Source organism: Centrocercus urophasianus, unplaced genomic scaffold (assembly GCF_019232065.1).
Source record: "Centrocercus urophasianus isolate 14NV4802_14NV808 unplaced genomic scaffold, USGS_Curo_1.0 seq_10, whole genome shotgun sequence".
Lineage (NCBI taxonomy): Eukaryota > Metazoa > Chordata > Aves > Galliformes > Phasianidae > Centrocercus > Centrocercus urophasianus.
In genome coordinates, this window is record NW_024884142.1 from 103,044,387 (window position 1) to 103,059,510 (window position 15,124).

The 15,124-nt window shown below is 38.3% G+C and overlaps 1 protein-coding gene across 2 annotated transcripts in view; it reads right to left on the minus strand.

Annotated features, from left to right (window-relative positions):
- XPO1 (exportin 1) overlaps positions 1–15,124 on the minus strand; it is a 36,995-nt gene that overhangs the window by 3,959 nt on the left and 17,912 nt on the right. For both annotated transcript variants that reach the window (XM_042833316.1, XM_042833390.1), the window contains 14 exons: positions 14,916–15,097; positions 13,213–13,261; positions 13,010–13,129; positions 12,785–12,913; positions 10,692–10,850; positions 8,121–8,318; positions 7,119–7,257; positions 5,892–6,073; positions 4,900–5,056; positions 4,619–4,782; positions 3,694–3,828; positions 3,190–3,373; positions 1,563–1,669; positions 314–508 (listed from right to left, as the gene is read on the minus strand). In XM_042833316.1, coding sequence (XP_042689250.1) covers positions 314–508; positions 1,563–1,669; positions 3,190–3,373; positions 3,694–3,828; positions 4,619–4,782; positions 4,900–5,056; positions 5,892–6,073; positions 7,119–7,257; positions 8,121–8,318; positions 10,692–10,850; positions 12,785–12,913; positions 13,010–13,129; positions 13,213–13,261; positions 14,916–15,097 — 2,100 coding nt within the window. The remainder of the gene's footprint in view (positions 1–313; positions 509–1,562; positions 1,670–3,189; positions 3,374–3,693; positions 3,829–4,618; positions 4,783–4,899; positions 5,057–5,891; positions 6,074–7,118; positions 7,258–8,120; positions 8,319–10,691; positions 10,851–12,784; positions 12,914–13,009; positions 13,130–13,212; positions 13,262–14,915; positions 15,098–15,124) is intronic.

Consider the following 15,124-nt stretch of genomic DNA (forward strand, 5'->3'; position numbering starts at 1 on the left):
TCACCCTACACTGAAGTCTACTTAAAAGTATTCTTCAGCTTCCAGAACCGTGACATTCCAAGGTCTTGGAACAGAAAATCAACTAATCATTTAATTTCAGAACTGCATTAAGAAATCAAATCAATGAGATTAAGACATTCACCTGAACAGCCAGAATTCATGAACCTCAATTACATTTCCATAAAACAGAAGCCATGTAATGACACTATGTTAACTACATACTGCCCCCTTTCTTGCAATATCCAAAGACCAGTACTGTTAATATAAACTCCCTTTTTTTCCCCCCGCTTTATCCAAAATTTACATATAATACCTTATTGATCATATTTAATGTGCACTCAAAAACAGCATCAAATATCTGAGGTATTTCAGCAGTAATGTGTCCACCCAGCTTGTTTACAATGATAGCCATAGTACTAAGTACTTCAGGTTCTCTAGCAGCTGGAACATTTCTCTGGTAGTCAATGAGAACTGCATCCAACAAAGGAGGAACAAAGTTTTCAGCAACCTAAATAAAACAGCAAGACTCAGTTATAGCAGTGCAGTTACTGAACAAAGTCTCAAGCAATTACAAGGTAGTTCTGAAAGAAGCTAAAAATACGTAGCAGAAACAGACCTGGGGGTACTGGCTGTATCTGGGCTGAACATGAGCCAGCAGTGTGGCCAAGAAGGCCAATGGCATCCTGGCTAGTTTCACTAATAGTGTTGCCAGCAGGACCAAGGAAGAGATCATTCCTCTACATTCTGCTCTGGTGAGGCTGCACCTTGACTAGCACGTTCAAGTTTTGGGCCCCTCACTGCAAGAAAGATATCGAGGCCCTGGAGAATGTCCAGAAAAGGGCAGTGGAACTGGTGAGGGGTCTGGAGCACAAGCCTTATGAGGAGCGGCTGAGGGAGCTGCGATTGTTAAGACCACAGGACACTCAAAGGAGACCTTATTGCTCTCTCTAACTACTCTGAAGGGAGGTTGTAGTGAGCAAGATTTGGTCTCCTGCATAATTAGCGACATGACTACAGGGAATGGCCTCAAGTTGTACCTGGGGAGATGCAGGCTGGATGTTAGAAAATACTACTTCTCCAAAGAAGTGATAAGGAACTGGAATGGGGTGCCTAGGGAGGTGGTGCAACCACCAACCCTGGAAGCATTCAAGGAACTTTTAGATGTTGTGTTGAGTGACGTGGTTTAGTGAGAACTACTGGTGATAGGTGGATGGTTGGACTGGATGATTGTGTAGCTCCTTTCCAACTTTGGTGATTCTATGATGATATATTACACATCCATATACTTCCCACCCACGGTACCCATCCAGCAGTGGTTGCCTGAGGACTCTCATACAACTTCTTACTTCCCCTTTGGATTCCTCTCAGCTGAAACTAACTGAAGCAATCAAAATATAGCTCAGGCCTACCCTCCGTACGATCACACCTTATCCTTCCTTCAGATATTGCAGTTCTGAAAACAGTTCCTGTGAACAGAACAGTACTGACTGCTCTTCAGAAAAAGAGCAGGGCTGTTCCTGATTTTGTTGTATGAACTATTTCTGCAAAATAAATTTACTTACCATCTGAGGATCATTGGACCTGCTCACCCAGCCAGAAATCAGTTTTAAAGTTTCCCTTTTTACAGTCCTCATACTTCTAATCAAGGGCTGCTTTGTTACCATTTCACCTGAAAAGTTGTAAAGCTTCACTTAGTCTAGGTAAGATGTGCCAACAAGCAGACTCACTTAAATCGGTTCCACAAAGTTCAGAATGTTTCATTTTTATATCCAAGTGACAAAGAAAGAAGACTTTTCATTCATATTATGCAGATAAAAACTAGCTCCCCATTATTTCAGCTCCATAGGTCCAAGTTGCAATTTGGTATTACAATAGTACCAGTGACAGTACACTGCCTGCACAGCTCAAAAACAAAGCTGCAACTTACTTTTCAAGTAAGGGAATCATGCATGTTCATTTAACTATTTGGATGAAGCTTACCTCTAGCTCTCACTAAGTGATGAGAGGACATCAACTTACACAGTGTTTTAAAGCAAGCTCCTGATTTTGTCACAGACAAACCTAATCATTCAACTGTTCTTTATTACAAGGAGCCTAATTTTTACTTCATTTTCTTACATCCATATCAATGTAAACCTCATCAGTAAAACCTGCTCTAATTGTGTGCACAGCCACACAATCGTAACAGTATATCCAAGGAAAGCCCTGGAAGACTGCAGCCAGGGAAACAAGGGTAGAATTGCTTCTGTAGGCATCAGAGATAACCAGTTGTGAGAACATACTCTGAGGCAAGTGCAATATAAATAGCTCTTGTCTAGTGAAATATCAGGACTAGAAGTCTTAGCAACTGCTTCCTATTTTGGCTGTTGTTGTGTTGGCTTTTTTTGTTTTGTTTTAAATAAGAATGAGTTCTGGCAATTAAAGCTGCAGAATTAAGAAATGTGTCGATTTTACAGCTAGTTATATTCTGAACTCTCTGAAGCTACTTCAAGGTCAACCAGTTGTTCAATGGTTAAGTCTTAACATTCACATATATGATTATTTTCATAGAAAATCTGTCTTAAGACAGATCCAATAATCAATTCATTTCATCTTGTCAAGAACTACTACAGCAGCACTTTCTACTTAGATATCAGATTCTAATTTATCCAGTAAAAATTGTTTAGATAACTTAGCTAACTCTTAATTCCTTCTCAGCGATTATCAGTCTAGTTTATGACATATTTGAGGTACCTTCACTGAAGTTACACTTCTTAAAGAAGTTACACTGAAGTTACACTTCTTTAGCAATAAAGCTTTTTCAGTAATACGATATCATCAAACCAAAACTCTGCCAAAATACTAGGGTCTTTTCTTATTCAAAAAGAGAGTAAGTCAAAAGAATGCAGGCCACAACTTCATCTCTGCAAGACCGCTACTGGTCAACAGTCTCTTGCACCATTCCTAAACTCATGCTTATAGCTTCCCTCCTTCCAGAATCAAGAGTTTCTTTGAATAAAACATTTAACTGGTTAACATAATAATCTAAGCAAGCACATTTTCAGTCATTCTCTTGCCCAAACACACGCACAGAGAAGCAACAAAAAACACCACCAACGTACACACAGTAACATAAGCCCAGTTGTAACAAATGTGAAACCTGATGACATGCACTGCCAATCCCATTATGAAAAATACAGAATATCTTACCATTAGCCTGAATAGCTGCAGAAATATTTTCACTTAGGCACTTGTATACATTCAGCATATCTAAATAAATTCTTCCAAGCTGAATCACAAAGGGGTGGCCAACTGCTTTACACGCTCTTACATTGGTTTTCAGAATGCTACCAAGCTGTTTAACTGTTTCAGGATCCTTCAGAATATCAACATTCTGTTGAAAAAAAATGAGTTAATTCCTTTCAGTTAATAAAAATGCCATTTATCTTCTAGTACAAAAATGGTCACTTTCAAGAATTTATCTTATACACTGTTAAGGAATGTTCTGTAAAATTCTTTAAACTGGATTTAAACCACTCAAGTCATTTCAGTCTTCTCTCTCCAAACAATGCTTTTACTGTCACATCAATCATTGCTTTAGCTAGGTTCACCCCAGATAGTTCACCTAATTTCAGGGGTAAAAACAAGCAAACAAGAACAAGAACAAACATTCAACAGCTTTATTTTAAAAACACTTCTAATTTATGGTCTTACTTTTGTTGCCTGTTGAATTATGCTATCCCATACTTGATTGGGGAGCAACATGTATTTTTCTATCAGATGCTCCTGTACAGTCTGGTCTGTTTGTGCCCCAATCATGTATCCTACTGCTTCATAGAAAGTATGCACCTGATTGAAAAAACAAGAAGTCAAACAGAAGGGTTAAGGAAGAGCAACCAGAAGTTTACAATGTTCAAAACTAGCAGATAGTAAAAGCTGAAAATGGGTTTCCAGTGACTAAATACATACTTTCCATTTCAGTTTACAAGATCTTTCTTCACTCTTCCCTTACTTACACCACATTTAAAGCAACCCTCCATTCCCTTCCAATACTATGTACATCTCAGAGACTTCCTTTGTTTTACCACCACATCCTGAAGCAAGCAATTTCAGGCATACGCTTTCTCTTACAATACGGCTACATTTATATCTTTTACAGAACTTTGGGCTAAATCAAGTGCAAGAAAATCAGAAGTTGGAACTTAATACCTCCTCTGCCCAAGGTTTCCATGTCACTGCAATGCATCAGCCTATGCTGTGCACGCACTACACTGTCAGAGCACATCCTCCCTGCAAGTATTCTCTTGCCCCGCACATGCAAGACCTGTAAGTATCCTACCACAGTAGAATATCCTTCTTTGCTAATCAAAACCTCAAAATCAGATTTACTATGTCATTTATTCATAAAAGCATTCTAGTAAAGAATTTCAACTTAGCACACTTTAATTCTCCTTCCAAGAATTCCAATTAGGACCTTAATAACTCTGACCATACTATTTGTAATGTGACACTCCCACTTACACTTACACACACTACGACTAAGAGACACAATTCAAGCCTTAAAGACTACTACCAGGAAAAAGTTGCGACATAAACATTGGTCTTCACAAATTTACTCACACTTATCAATTAAACGTACCTGTTGTGGTTGGAGGTCACAGATGATTGTATTTATATTGTTCAAGATTTCATCAATGAAAGGCATTACTTCTCCCACTTGAACCTGAACAAAATGTCGGCGGCACTTTTGTGCTATTTTTATGAAGGTATCACAAGCCATATCCTGAACACCATCATGGGTTTCTAAATTAAATCAGATCAGTTACTATTTTGTATTTTTCCCCAGACATGCACATGTAAGAGCATCAATTTTTTTTCTTTAAGATTAAAGTTAGAACAGTAAGTGAAAGAGATAATTACCATGCATAAACTCAAATAGCTTGTTGACTACTGTCTTCAAAAACTTCCAGTGAGCTCTCAAAAAACGTGGGTATTGGCCTACTATGTACATTATATTTGATGCAATAATGGCTTTGTTGTCTTTTCCTCTCTTTTGTTCACAGAGCCCTAGGAGATCCTACAATATAACAAATTATTAGTTTCCTCCACAAGTTCGTAGACTGGAAGAGCAGTATAAAGGCTAAAATAAGCAATAATAATGATACAGTAAAGTAGTTGCTATTATTAAACTCAGAACCAAAATAATTAAAACAAAAAATAAACAAACAAAAAAAAACCTACAAACCAACAACCCTAGTTAAGGATCAGGATAATTTCTTAAGTTTCAGCCAACCCTAGAACACCACATTTTCAGTCATACGTTTTAGATATAATTAATAATTTATACAGGGCAGACTACAGCAACCCTTAGTGCTGAGTACTGACCAGCCAGATGATACTGATAAACATACAGGTATTACACAGCAAGTAGGGGAAACTAAATCTTTCTGCAGGATTTTTGTGATGTAATATTGATGCATAATTACTCCGGTACATAATATTTTCTTCCTGTACTCTTTCCACACACACATTTACTGAAAATGAAGTGGCAGAAGAGAAGGATGCTAGTTGGTTGAAAACAATGCACATTACTTTGCTTCATTAGTGCTCTTACTTAATTAGTGCTTCCTTTCCATATCTTCTGCATTCCTAAAGCAAAATATTTTATCATAAGCCAAATGTTCTCTCCAGAATTTTTACAGTGAAGAGGCTATTTGGATTCATGTATTTTTCATGACTGAGGAATTCATCAGCCTAACATTCAGGATATGACATTTCCCAAATTATTCCCATCAACTTGTTTGCTGTACAAGGTAGCTTACTGAAGAATGTAGAGAAGTGTCTTTTTAAGCTCAATTTCTTGAGCGTAAACTATGAAGTGTGACAAAGCTGTTAGTCTTATACCATGATACCTTAATTACTGTAACAAGGAATCTTTTTTCATCTTCTTCATGCATTGCTCCACTGATTGAGCCAATAGCCCAACAGAGAGTATTCAAATTTTTCCATGACCATTCTGTCCCATTCACTTGATTATGAAGTTTTTCGGTCATTATTCGTTCTGTGTCTGCATAATCCAGATGTGTAAGATACACTGAAAGACAATTAACAGTAACAGGCACATCTTTAAGCAACAAACTGGATCACATCTCTTTGAAGTTAATTTCTTCTAAGAAAAAGACAAAATCAAAATACTAAGTGCAATAGTTCTTTCGTGAATTTGTGACCAAGCTAACGATTTAAACCCAGAACTGCTAGAGTTGTATTTAAAGACATGGGAGAGAAATATTTTGTCTGTCAGTCCGATCAGTAAAGCTACTAAGTTAAATTATTAATAAAATGCATACATACTCCTAAGCCATAGGAAATATGAAATAGGCTAGCTCTGAGGGACGTTTATACAGCATTTATCAAGTCAGTCCATAATTTTCCTCTGTTTGTTATTTCAGTGTCATTATATCTGTTGGTTTTAATAACCTACCACTAAAATGGAGATGGTACTCCTGAACTAGTCTAGGTGAAAAGATTCAGCTTTTTCAACTCAGACCATTCTATCAGCCCCTAAAATGATTAGGCTCTCTAACATAAGTAAAATTCAAAATCCTGCCAAGTTGAAAAAAAAAAAAAGCGCATAAAGGTCAGATTTAGCAATGGATTTTTACAGCGCCACTTTCTCTGCACTCTTGCTTTTTTAAGAGGTGAATCTTCTATTACAATAACCCATTAAGCAATAAAACACCAGAATCCAAACGAAGACTGTACACCTGTATCTGGAAACATTACTGAAGATGAGAATATACTGTAGTAATTTCAATACAATAAATTGAAGTTTTGATATTAAAAAAACATACTAGAACAACAAATCTACTGTTAAGTATACTTACTTCACAAGAACAGCAGTGAGAATAAAAAAAACAAATTCATAAAGTTGCTAATGAACACTCAGTGCACCCCTCTGGTGTTTCCATTTAACAGAAACATGTTATTATTGAAGTCTAATGACCTGACCTTAAATATGTGATGACTCTGTTTCAAACTTAACTTCTCCCCTGCCCTCATATAACTGTGCTACATACATGCTATTGGTGAAGTTGCACAGACCTACAGGACAACTACAGGACAACAGCCACTGCACTTACCCAATGTTTCTCTCATATTTTTATATAAGTTTATGGAATCTGTATCCTTCATGAATTCACGTACTACTTCCCCTTGATCATTTTCCACCACTAGCACTTCTTCAGGTTTAGCCATACGGCTAACCATTAGCAATCGAACCTGTACATTACAAAGGGAAGTTTCAGCAACACGAAAATAAAGAGCATGTCCAGCATTTCCTCACGTCAGCTCACATACAAGCAAATGAGAAGGAACATTCTGAAGAGACACGCTAACTAAAAAGCCATTAAGAGTAGAGCTGATTTCCATCTCTACAAGAATAAGAGTTCCTTAAACAAGTACTATACGTTCTAGAGTTTCAAAAGATGTATGTATTAAAGACCTTTCCAATACATTTCTTAAACACTTTTTTTTTTCCTCCAGCACATGCAGCTTTTATTTTCACCACAGCCCTCATACAAGCAATTCATTAACAATACACTGCTTTTAAAACTATAATAAACTGTCTTGGTTTTGAGATCTCATTCTTAAGTAAAAAACACAGCTCCGCCACACTAAGAAACTGAACAAAAACATCAAGTTGTTCTTCTCTAGGCAGAAGTTAGCTATGTTTTCATGAACCCCACACCAAGATCCATGCTGGAAACCACTAATTACAGAAACTGTTAGCATGATTTAGCAAATCCTACATAGCAATTGTATTACAAAGTTAAAACGAAGCTGCTGAGGTGATAACATGGAAGAAAACAGGGTTAGTGTATTTAAATAAACTGTACATACATATTATTATTATCTTACTTTATTATACACAGTATCAAAGGAGCACACTATTAATAGTTCTATCATCTACTGGTGCCATCTTGTAAGTTTAGCAATTTCAGCACATTAAATAACTACAGATGAATCAGCTATTACTCAAAGCAAGGAAAGTTTTCTGAAGTCATCCCTTACATACAGTGAAGTCTATGCATTTAGGAAAAGCGTCTAAACTTGCATATTATTTTCACTTAAGCATTGATTACCTTGGATAATACAGGCAAATAAAGCTGTCTCCTTGGAGGAACATCAAAGTGTTGACTTCCAGAAAGCAATGGAGAAGCAGATGTTGAGAATGGACTTTCCCTGTAGAGCTCAGCAGCTAAATGATTCCAATATTCAAGACAAATCTTGAAAATTTCAGTTTCTTCTACTTCTGATACCAACAACATATAATGAAGAGCCTGGAAAAGTGTTTTTTAAGCATCTATTTACCAATTATTTTTGAACACAGAAGTAAATTGAAACTGTATTCCTTCAAATTTTGTTATCCTGATACTGATAAAAATGAAAAGAACACAGCACCATGTCAGTTCATGTTATTTTGAAAGCGTGGATCAGTTCTTAAACACAGAATAGCCTAAAGATATCTTAAAAAAAAAAAAAAAAAAAAAAAAAAAAAGCAATAGCCAAATTAGTCATCAAAATCACATCCTCTAAGCTTCTGCAAGACCTCTTTCTTTAGACCCTCAAAAAAAACCCCTTAGCTGCTCACTTTAAGGACTGCTATTCTCAATACTGACTGCTACTCTCTTCTGCAAATTCTCTGGGAATGTGGAAGAAAAACTTCAAAACCACACCGCTTATCTGCATTCAGTGCAAGACATCTTCCTTTATTAACTGAACAGCCACTATGAAGACTGAGTGCAGCTCTGAGACTGATACCAAACACAGAGGCCATTTCTACATAGTCAAAAATTATTTAGCTATCTTATTTTAAAATCCCTAGTGAAAAGTGTAGAACAACAGCCTATCAGTGAATTAAACAGAAGGGAGCAATGAAAACAAATTTCATTTTTGCAGCTCAGACACTAAGCCATCCAAAGTATTTTAGGCAGAGAAGTCTGATTTGACATCTTTCTCTACAACACTGAAAGCGGGATTCAAAAACAACTCACATTATTCCTATGCACATCCATTTTGATCGGCAATTTCACTTTTAAATAACTTAACTAGCTTCTTTCACTACTCTAGATGACTCCAATGAATCCATGAAGCAATTTCAGAAGATCAGCTAAGTCCAGTGTGGGAACATCCAGATTAAAATTACATAGCTACCTTAAGGCTTTATAACGTTCTGTTATACTGTAAGTTACAACAGTGAAACTTGCAGCGATTTTAAGCCACTCTAAAAATTTTGTGGAACATTTCAATATCCTGTAGAAGACCCAAAGTCATTCAGAATTGAGTTTTGCAGAAGTCCATTTAAATGTCAATTTTAACTATTCAACAATTTAATGTAGTTGTGCTGGACAAGACAGGAGGCAAGATTAAATGACTGCACTCCAACTTACATGACATTCAACTTCATACTCTTAATAATGTCTCAATATGGTTTGAAACTTGATCTCTTCCTTGATTGACAGTTATTTTGCAAAAGTTCACTAATTTTGAGGTAAAGAATTACTTGTGGATTGCTGAAAGGTTTTTGTATGCTTTCTGCTTGGTTGTCTTTAAATAGAGCAAGAAACAATCATTTAATCTATTTTCTAAGTGAGCTACAGTTTGCTATTTGCAAACAACTTATATATATATATGTTTGTTTGTTTTTTCCTGGCAGAGAGCTGCCCAGAGAAGAAAAGTACTGCAAATATCAGATGGAAAAGACTAGAGTTCAGATATCTTACAAGCATTGCACTGACAAGATGGACCCACAAAATAAAACTGGTCTCCAGGTTTATACTGTGGTTTTGAGTTTTTTTGAGTCTGTCTCAGGATAGTTCCTCAACCTACAGACTCCATACCTGCAGAGGGCTCAACTCTGGGACATCACAAAGGCTGCTGCAAGGGCCTACAGAGACAGTTTAATCCCATAGGAGCTCAGGGGTGGGAGAGAGCTACTAGAAATGTCACCAAAGAACAGCTCACTCTCAGCAAGTCAATACAGGTCTCCCAGCAAGACCCCTTAATACTATATAAAGCATGTTTGTTAACTAGCACTTTGTAGAGCTCCAGCATTAAAGGCTATGCTTGTAACACAGAAACTAAGCACAGACCACAAGGACAATATTCTAGACATTTGGGAAATGACATCTTAGGCAAGAAGTTACACCAGGACAGAAAAGCTGGAGAATGGCATTTGCTATCCTAGTATTCTAGACGCCAAGCCTGGATGTTGAATAAAAACAAAGTACACCATTTCACACACAAACTGACAGAACTCACAGCAGCAACCACCTGCATGAATGAGTTAAGCAAAAATAATGAGTTCTGATACCCATGGAAAAAGGTAACGGTATTTCTTTGAATGCATTTCAGAGCAGTATTTACAATTCAGAGAAGAGACACGTAAGAAGAAAGAGAGAAAAGCACATTCTGCACATTTTGTTTTTTGTTTTGTTTTGAGGATAACACCACTGAAAATAAATTGCTACTGAAGCACACTTGGAAAGTCTGAAAGGTTTCTTGTGTTCACATCATTTACTGATTACATTTACTGATTATGGGGAAAAAAAATCTTCTAACCAATATAAGCACAACAGTCTAGAGGTCATATCAGTATGTTATTCGAGAACAAGAAACCTCTACTTTTGAACTGGATAAACGATGCAACTTACCTCCATTAATGTTTCTCTCAGATTTAATCTTTTTTCTATAAGTTGACCATGTTCCTTCAGAAACGTGCAGAGAAACAAACTGAGATTCTGAATGAAGTTCTGTTCATCATCTTTTCCATTTGAGTAGGCAAGTCGGATATTAGTATTTAAAGGAAGCATCTAACAAAAGGAAGGCAAACATAACCAATGTCCTACTATGCAAGTAGAGCCACTGCATACTAGCATATTATCAATCACATTGCTTTTTTATTCTTGTTATTGTCTCCGAGCTGGACAGTACAAAAGAGTACACAGACACTGAAGTTCTGATCAACAAAAGCTTTCCCTAGCACTTTTAAACAGGAAAGACAAGAGAAGCAGCTACCCTATCTCAAGACATTTTTGACTGGTATCAAGCGAAACTGTTCCAGAAGTGTCTTTATTACCTGTACCTTGTAACATGGCAGTCATAGTATTAAAACAGTATGAAAGATCTCCCTCACAATGTTTATAAGTTAGTAAAAACGACCTACAAAAATACAAATATTTTTCAGTAATCTACCAAAGATCTCAGTGGTACCGTCTGAAGTAGTACACCAACTTTCAAATTCTACTGTTATAAAACAGAAGAATTTTCAGTGTTGTCCAGCTTCTTTAATGCCAATACTGTTACACCCAATTCAGCACTCAACTGTTACTTTAAGTAAAACCTCTGGCTGAAAGTATTTGCATTCACAATCAAGAGCATCATCTGTACAATCACAGCATTGTAGGGATTGGAAGGGACCTCCAGAGATCATCAAGTCCAAACCCCTACAAAGCAGCTCCCTAAAGCAGGGTTCACAGGTAAGCCACCAGATGGGTCTTGAATCTCTCCAAAGAAGACAACTCCACAACCTCCCCGGGCAGCCTGCTGCAATGCTCCATCACCCTCACCAGGAAGAGGTTCTTTTGCATATTGATGCAGAACTTCCTATGCTGCAGTTTACAGCCATTTCCCCCTGTCCCCACAGACCACTGAAAAGAGGTTGGACATACCCCCCTGTCTCTCACACTTAAGATACTTATTAACACTAGTAAGACCCCCACTCAGTCTACTTTTCTCAGGCTGAACAGACTGAACAGGTCACTCAACCTTTCCTCATAGCAGAGATGCTTCAGGCCCTTTATCATCTTTGTGGCCCTCCGCTGGATTCCTTCCAGGACATCCCTGTCTTCTTTGTACTAGGGAGCCCAGAACTGGATACATTACATCAGGTGAGGCCTGAGCAGTGCAAAGTAGGGGGGGGAAGATCACCTCCCTTGTCCTGCTGGCCATGGTCTTTTAAACACACCATAGGAACCCACTGGCCTTCTTGGACACCAGGGCACATTGCTGGCTCATGGCCAACCAGTCATCCACAAAGAAAAAAAAAATGAAAACAAAGAAATGAAAAAGAAAATAGGAAACATTCAAATGTCTTAAATAGAATGATTTAGCTGCAAGAAAAAGTCAACTTTTAAAACAAATTCTGACTAAAAAGTTCTACAGCTCCTCTTGAAGCCGACAGTGAGGGAGAGGAATGAGGGCAGAGATACTTCTTTTAGAAGCACACCTTTCTGAAAAGACCTCAAAGACTGATGAAAGCTGTGTTATACAGAGCGGGGAACAAAAACTGATACAAAAACAGAATCTAATTGTCCAGAAGGGCTATAAAAAAATAAAACCCACAGCTTTGGCATGAGTGAATCCTCATTGAAATGGACAAATGTGAAGCACCATCTACATTTATCCTTTCTTCCCTCAAAATAAAAAGTATGCAAAATTCATTACAAACTTCTGGCATTTCACTATGATTGTGTGCTGAGGACAACACAGCACCTCACCTACCTGCCTTTCTCAGACAACCTGAGAGCACAAAACATACGCTGAATTAACCAAAATACATCAATCCTGCAGAAATACAGCTGTCCTCCATAGTCACAACGTTTGTCTTTTGATAAAGCTATAAATACACAACCAAATGGCACAATGAAATCTAACATTTCCGAACAGCTCTAGAGAGTATCAACTTGTAAACTGAACCAGGTTGTTAAAAGTAAAAAAATAAACCAAACATTTACTAAAACATTACCTGTTTTAACTGCATCATGGTCAAGGTAAAAAGCGTTACAAATTGTTCTTCATACTGGCTTACACTGACACCTGCAATCTCTGTGAGGCACTTTAAAGAGACATTCCGAAACATGGGAACATTTAAGAACTATTGAGAAAAGAAAAGGAAGAGTTTTACAAAGCTGTTTATGGTACACATTTTGCAACTTTTAAACTGAAAAGCTGTCCGTAATCACATGCATACCTTGTATATTAGTGTGCTGATTAACTTAGTCTCAAATATATATCCCAGGGGAATCCAGTTCAGAAATCGTAGCAAAGTTTCCAAAGTCGCATGAACTAAAGGAGCATTTTGGGAGTTTTCCTGTGGGAACACATCAGTGAATATTACTAAGGCATAAATGGGAGGAGGTAGCGTGGAAGAGGTTAAAAAAACCTAATACTTACCATCACGAACTGACACAGTTGAAATATCTGAGAGAACTCATTGCACATACTATAAAAAAAAAAAAAATAAAATAAATGAAGCACTCCCAAGTTCCCAAAACAATCCAAACTGTATTAATCAAAGCGCCTGTGACCACAACACAACTTCTGAATACCTACAAATCCTTGCTTCTTTACAAAAGACAATGCCAACAGCATATTTTTTTTTGAAGAAGTCCGGTGGGATCAAGTGCATCCTCAACAACAAGTCTGCATGCAACACCAAGCTGAGTGGTACAGCTGACAAGCTGGAAGGAAGGGATGATATCCAGAAGGACATGCACAGGCTTGAGAGGTGGGCTCGTGCCAACCTCATGAAGTTCAGCAAGGCCAAGTGCAAGGTCCTGCACCTGGGTCAGGGCAATCCCAAGCACAGATACAGGTTGGGCAGAGAATGGCTTGGGAGCAGCCCTGAGGAGGATTTGGGAGTGTCAGTTGATGAGAGATTCAGCATGAGCCAGCAACATGTACCTGCAGCCCAGAAGGCCAACTGCATCCTGGGCTGCATCAAGAGAAATGAGACCAGCAGGTCAAGGGAGGTGGTTCTGCCTCTCTACTCTGCTCTCGTGAGACCCCATCTGAAGTACTGTGCCCTGTTACAGAGCCCCCAACACAAGAAGGACATGGAGTTGTTGGAGTGGGTCCAGAGAAGGGCCACAAAGATAATCAGAGGGCTGGAGCACCTCCCAGCTGGGGCGCTTCAGCCTGGAGAAAAGAAGGCTCTAGGGGACCTTAGAGCATACCTCAAGGGGGCCTACAATGAAAACTGGGGCAAGATTTTTTGTAAGGGCAAGTAGCAACAGCATAAGAAGCTAATGGCTTTCAACTGGAAAAGGATAAATTTAGACTGGATACTAGAAAGAAATTCTTGACTGTGAGGGTGGCGAGACACTGAAACAGGATGCCCAGTCTGGTCATGGATGCCCTTTCCAAGGCTGGAGGCGTCCAAGGCCAGGCTGGATGGGGCTGCAAGCAACCTGGTCTAGAGGGAGCTGTCCAGGCCAACAGCAGGAGGGTTGCAACTAGATGACCTTAAGGGTCATTTCCAACACAAACTATTCTATGTTTCCATGACCATCATGGGATGAGGCAGTCGCAATAATGCAGAAATATACGTTGCATGGGAACTGCTGAGTCACAGCCTGAACCACTGATTGATCACCTGGGGAAAGGACAGGGTCAGCCCTGGGAGCACAGGTGAAGGCAATTCAGCTGTGCAACCAGTAGGGGTGGAGCCTGGCTCCACCTCTCTTAGTCCCCACTTAAGGGCTGACTGCCACTGTAGAATAATCTCTGGTTGAAGACCCTTTCCTGCGAGTCTTGATCTTCAGAGATGGGTGAGCACATTTACTTTCCTGTAAAATACCTTCCTATCTCTGCTGGTCCCTTTGTAGTTACATTTTGTATTACCCCTCTACCTCGGTAGTCTTTCCAATTGTAACATATGTATAAACTAAGTTTTGTCCCACCTAACTGTACTGCTTTAAAGGAGGAAAAAATAAGAATCACATTAAAAAAAAAAAAAAAAAAAAATCAGTAAACCACTTAAATCTCAGCTATAAAATTAGATATATCGTTTTACTGAAAACCTCCTAGCATGACAAACTATTTGCCAGCAAGCCCAGTATGCACTATTTATTAGTTATATTAAATACTATACTTGCCTGTCTTTCAAATGCTTTGCTTTCACTTGAGTTATCTGGCCACTGGAGAAATCAAACACTTCTTCACTCAATAGCTTGAGGATCACCATGTTGTTCTGACAAAGGCTTTCACTAGTCCTGCTTGCTCCTACAATATCACTTATAAAAGTTGGCCAGTGCTTTGGCCATTCCTGTTTCAGAATCTGAAAAGTGAAACACCCGTATGTTAG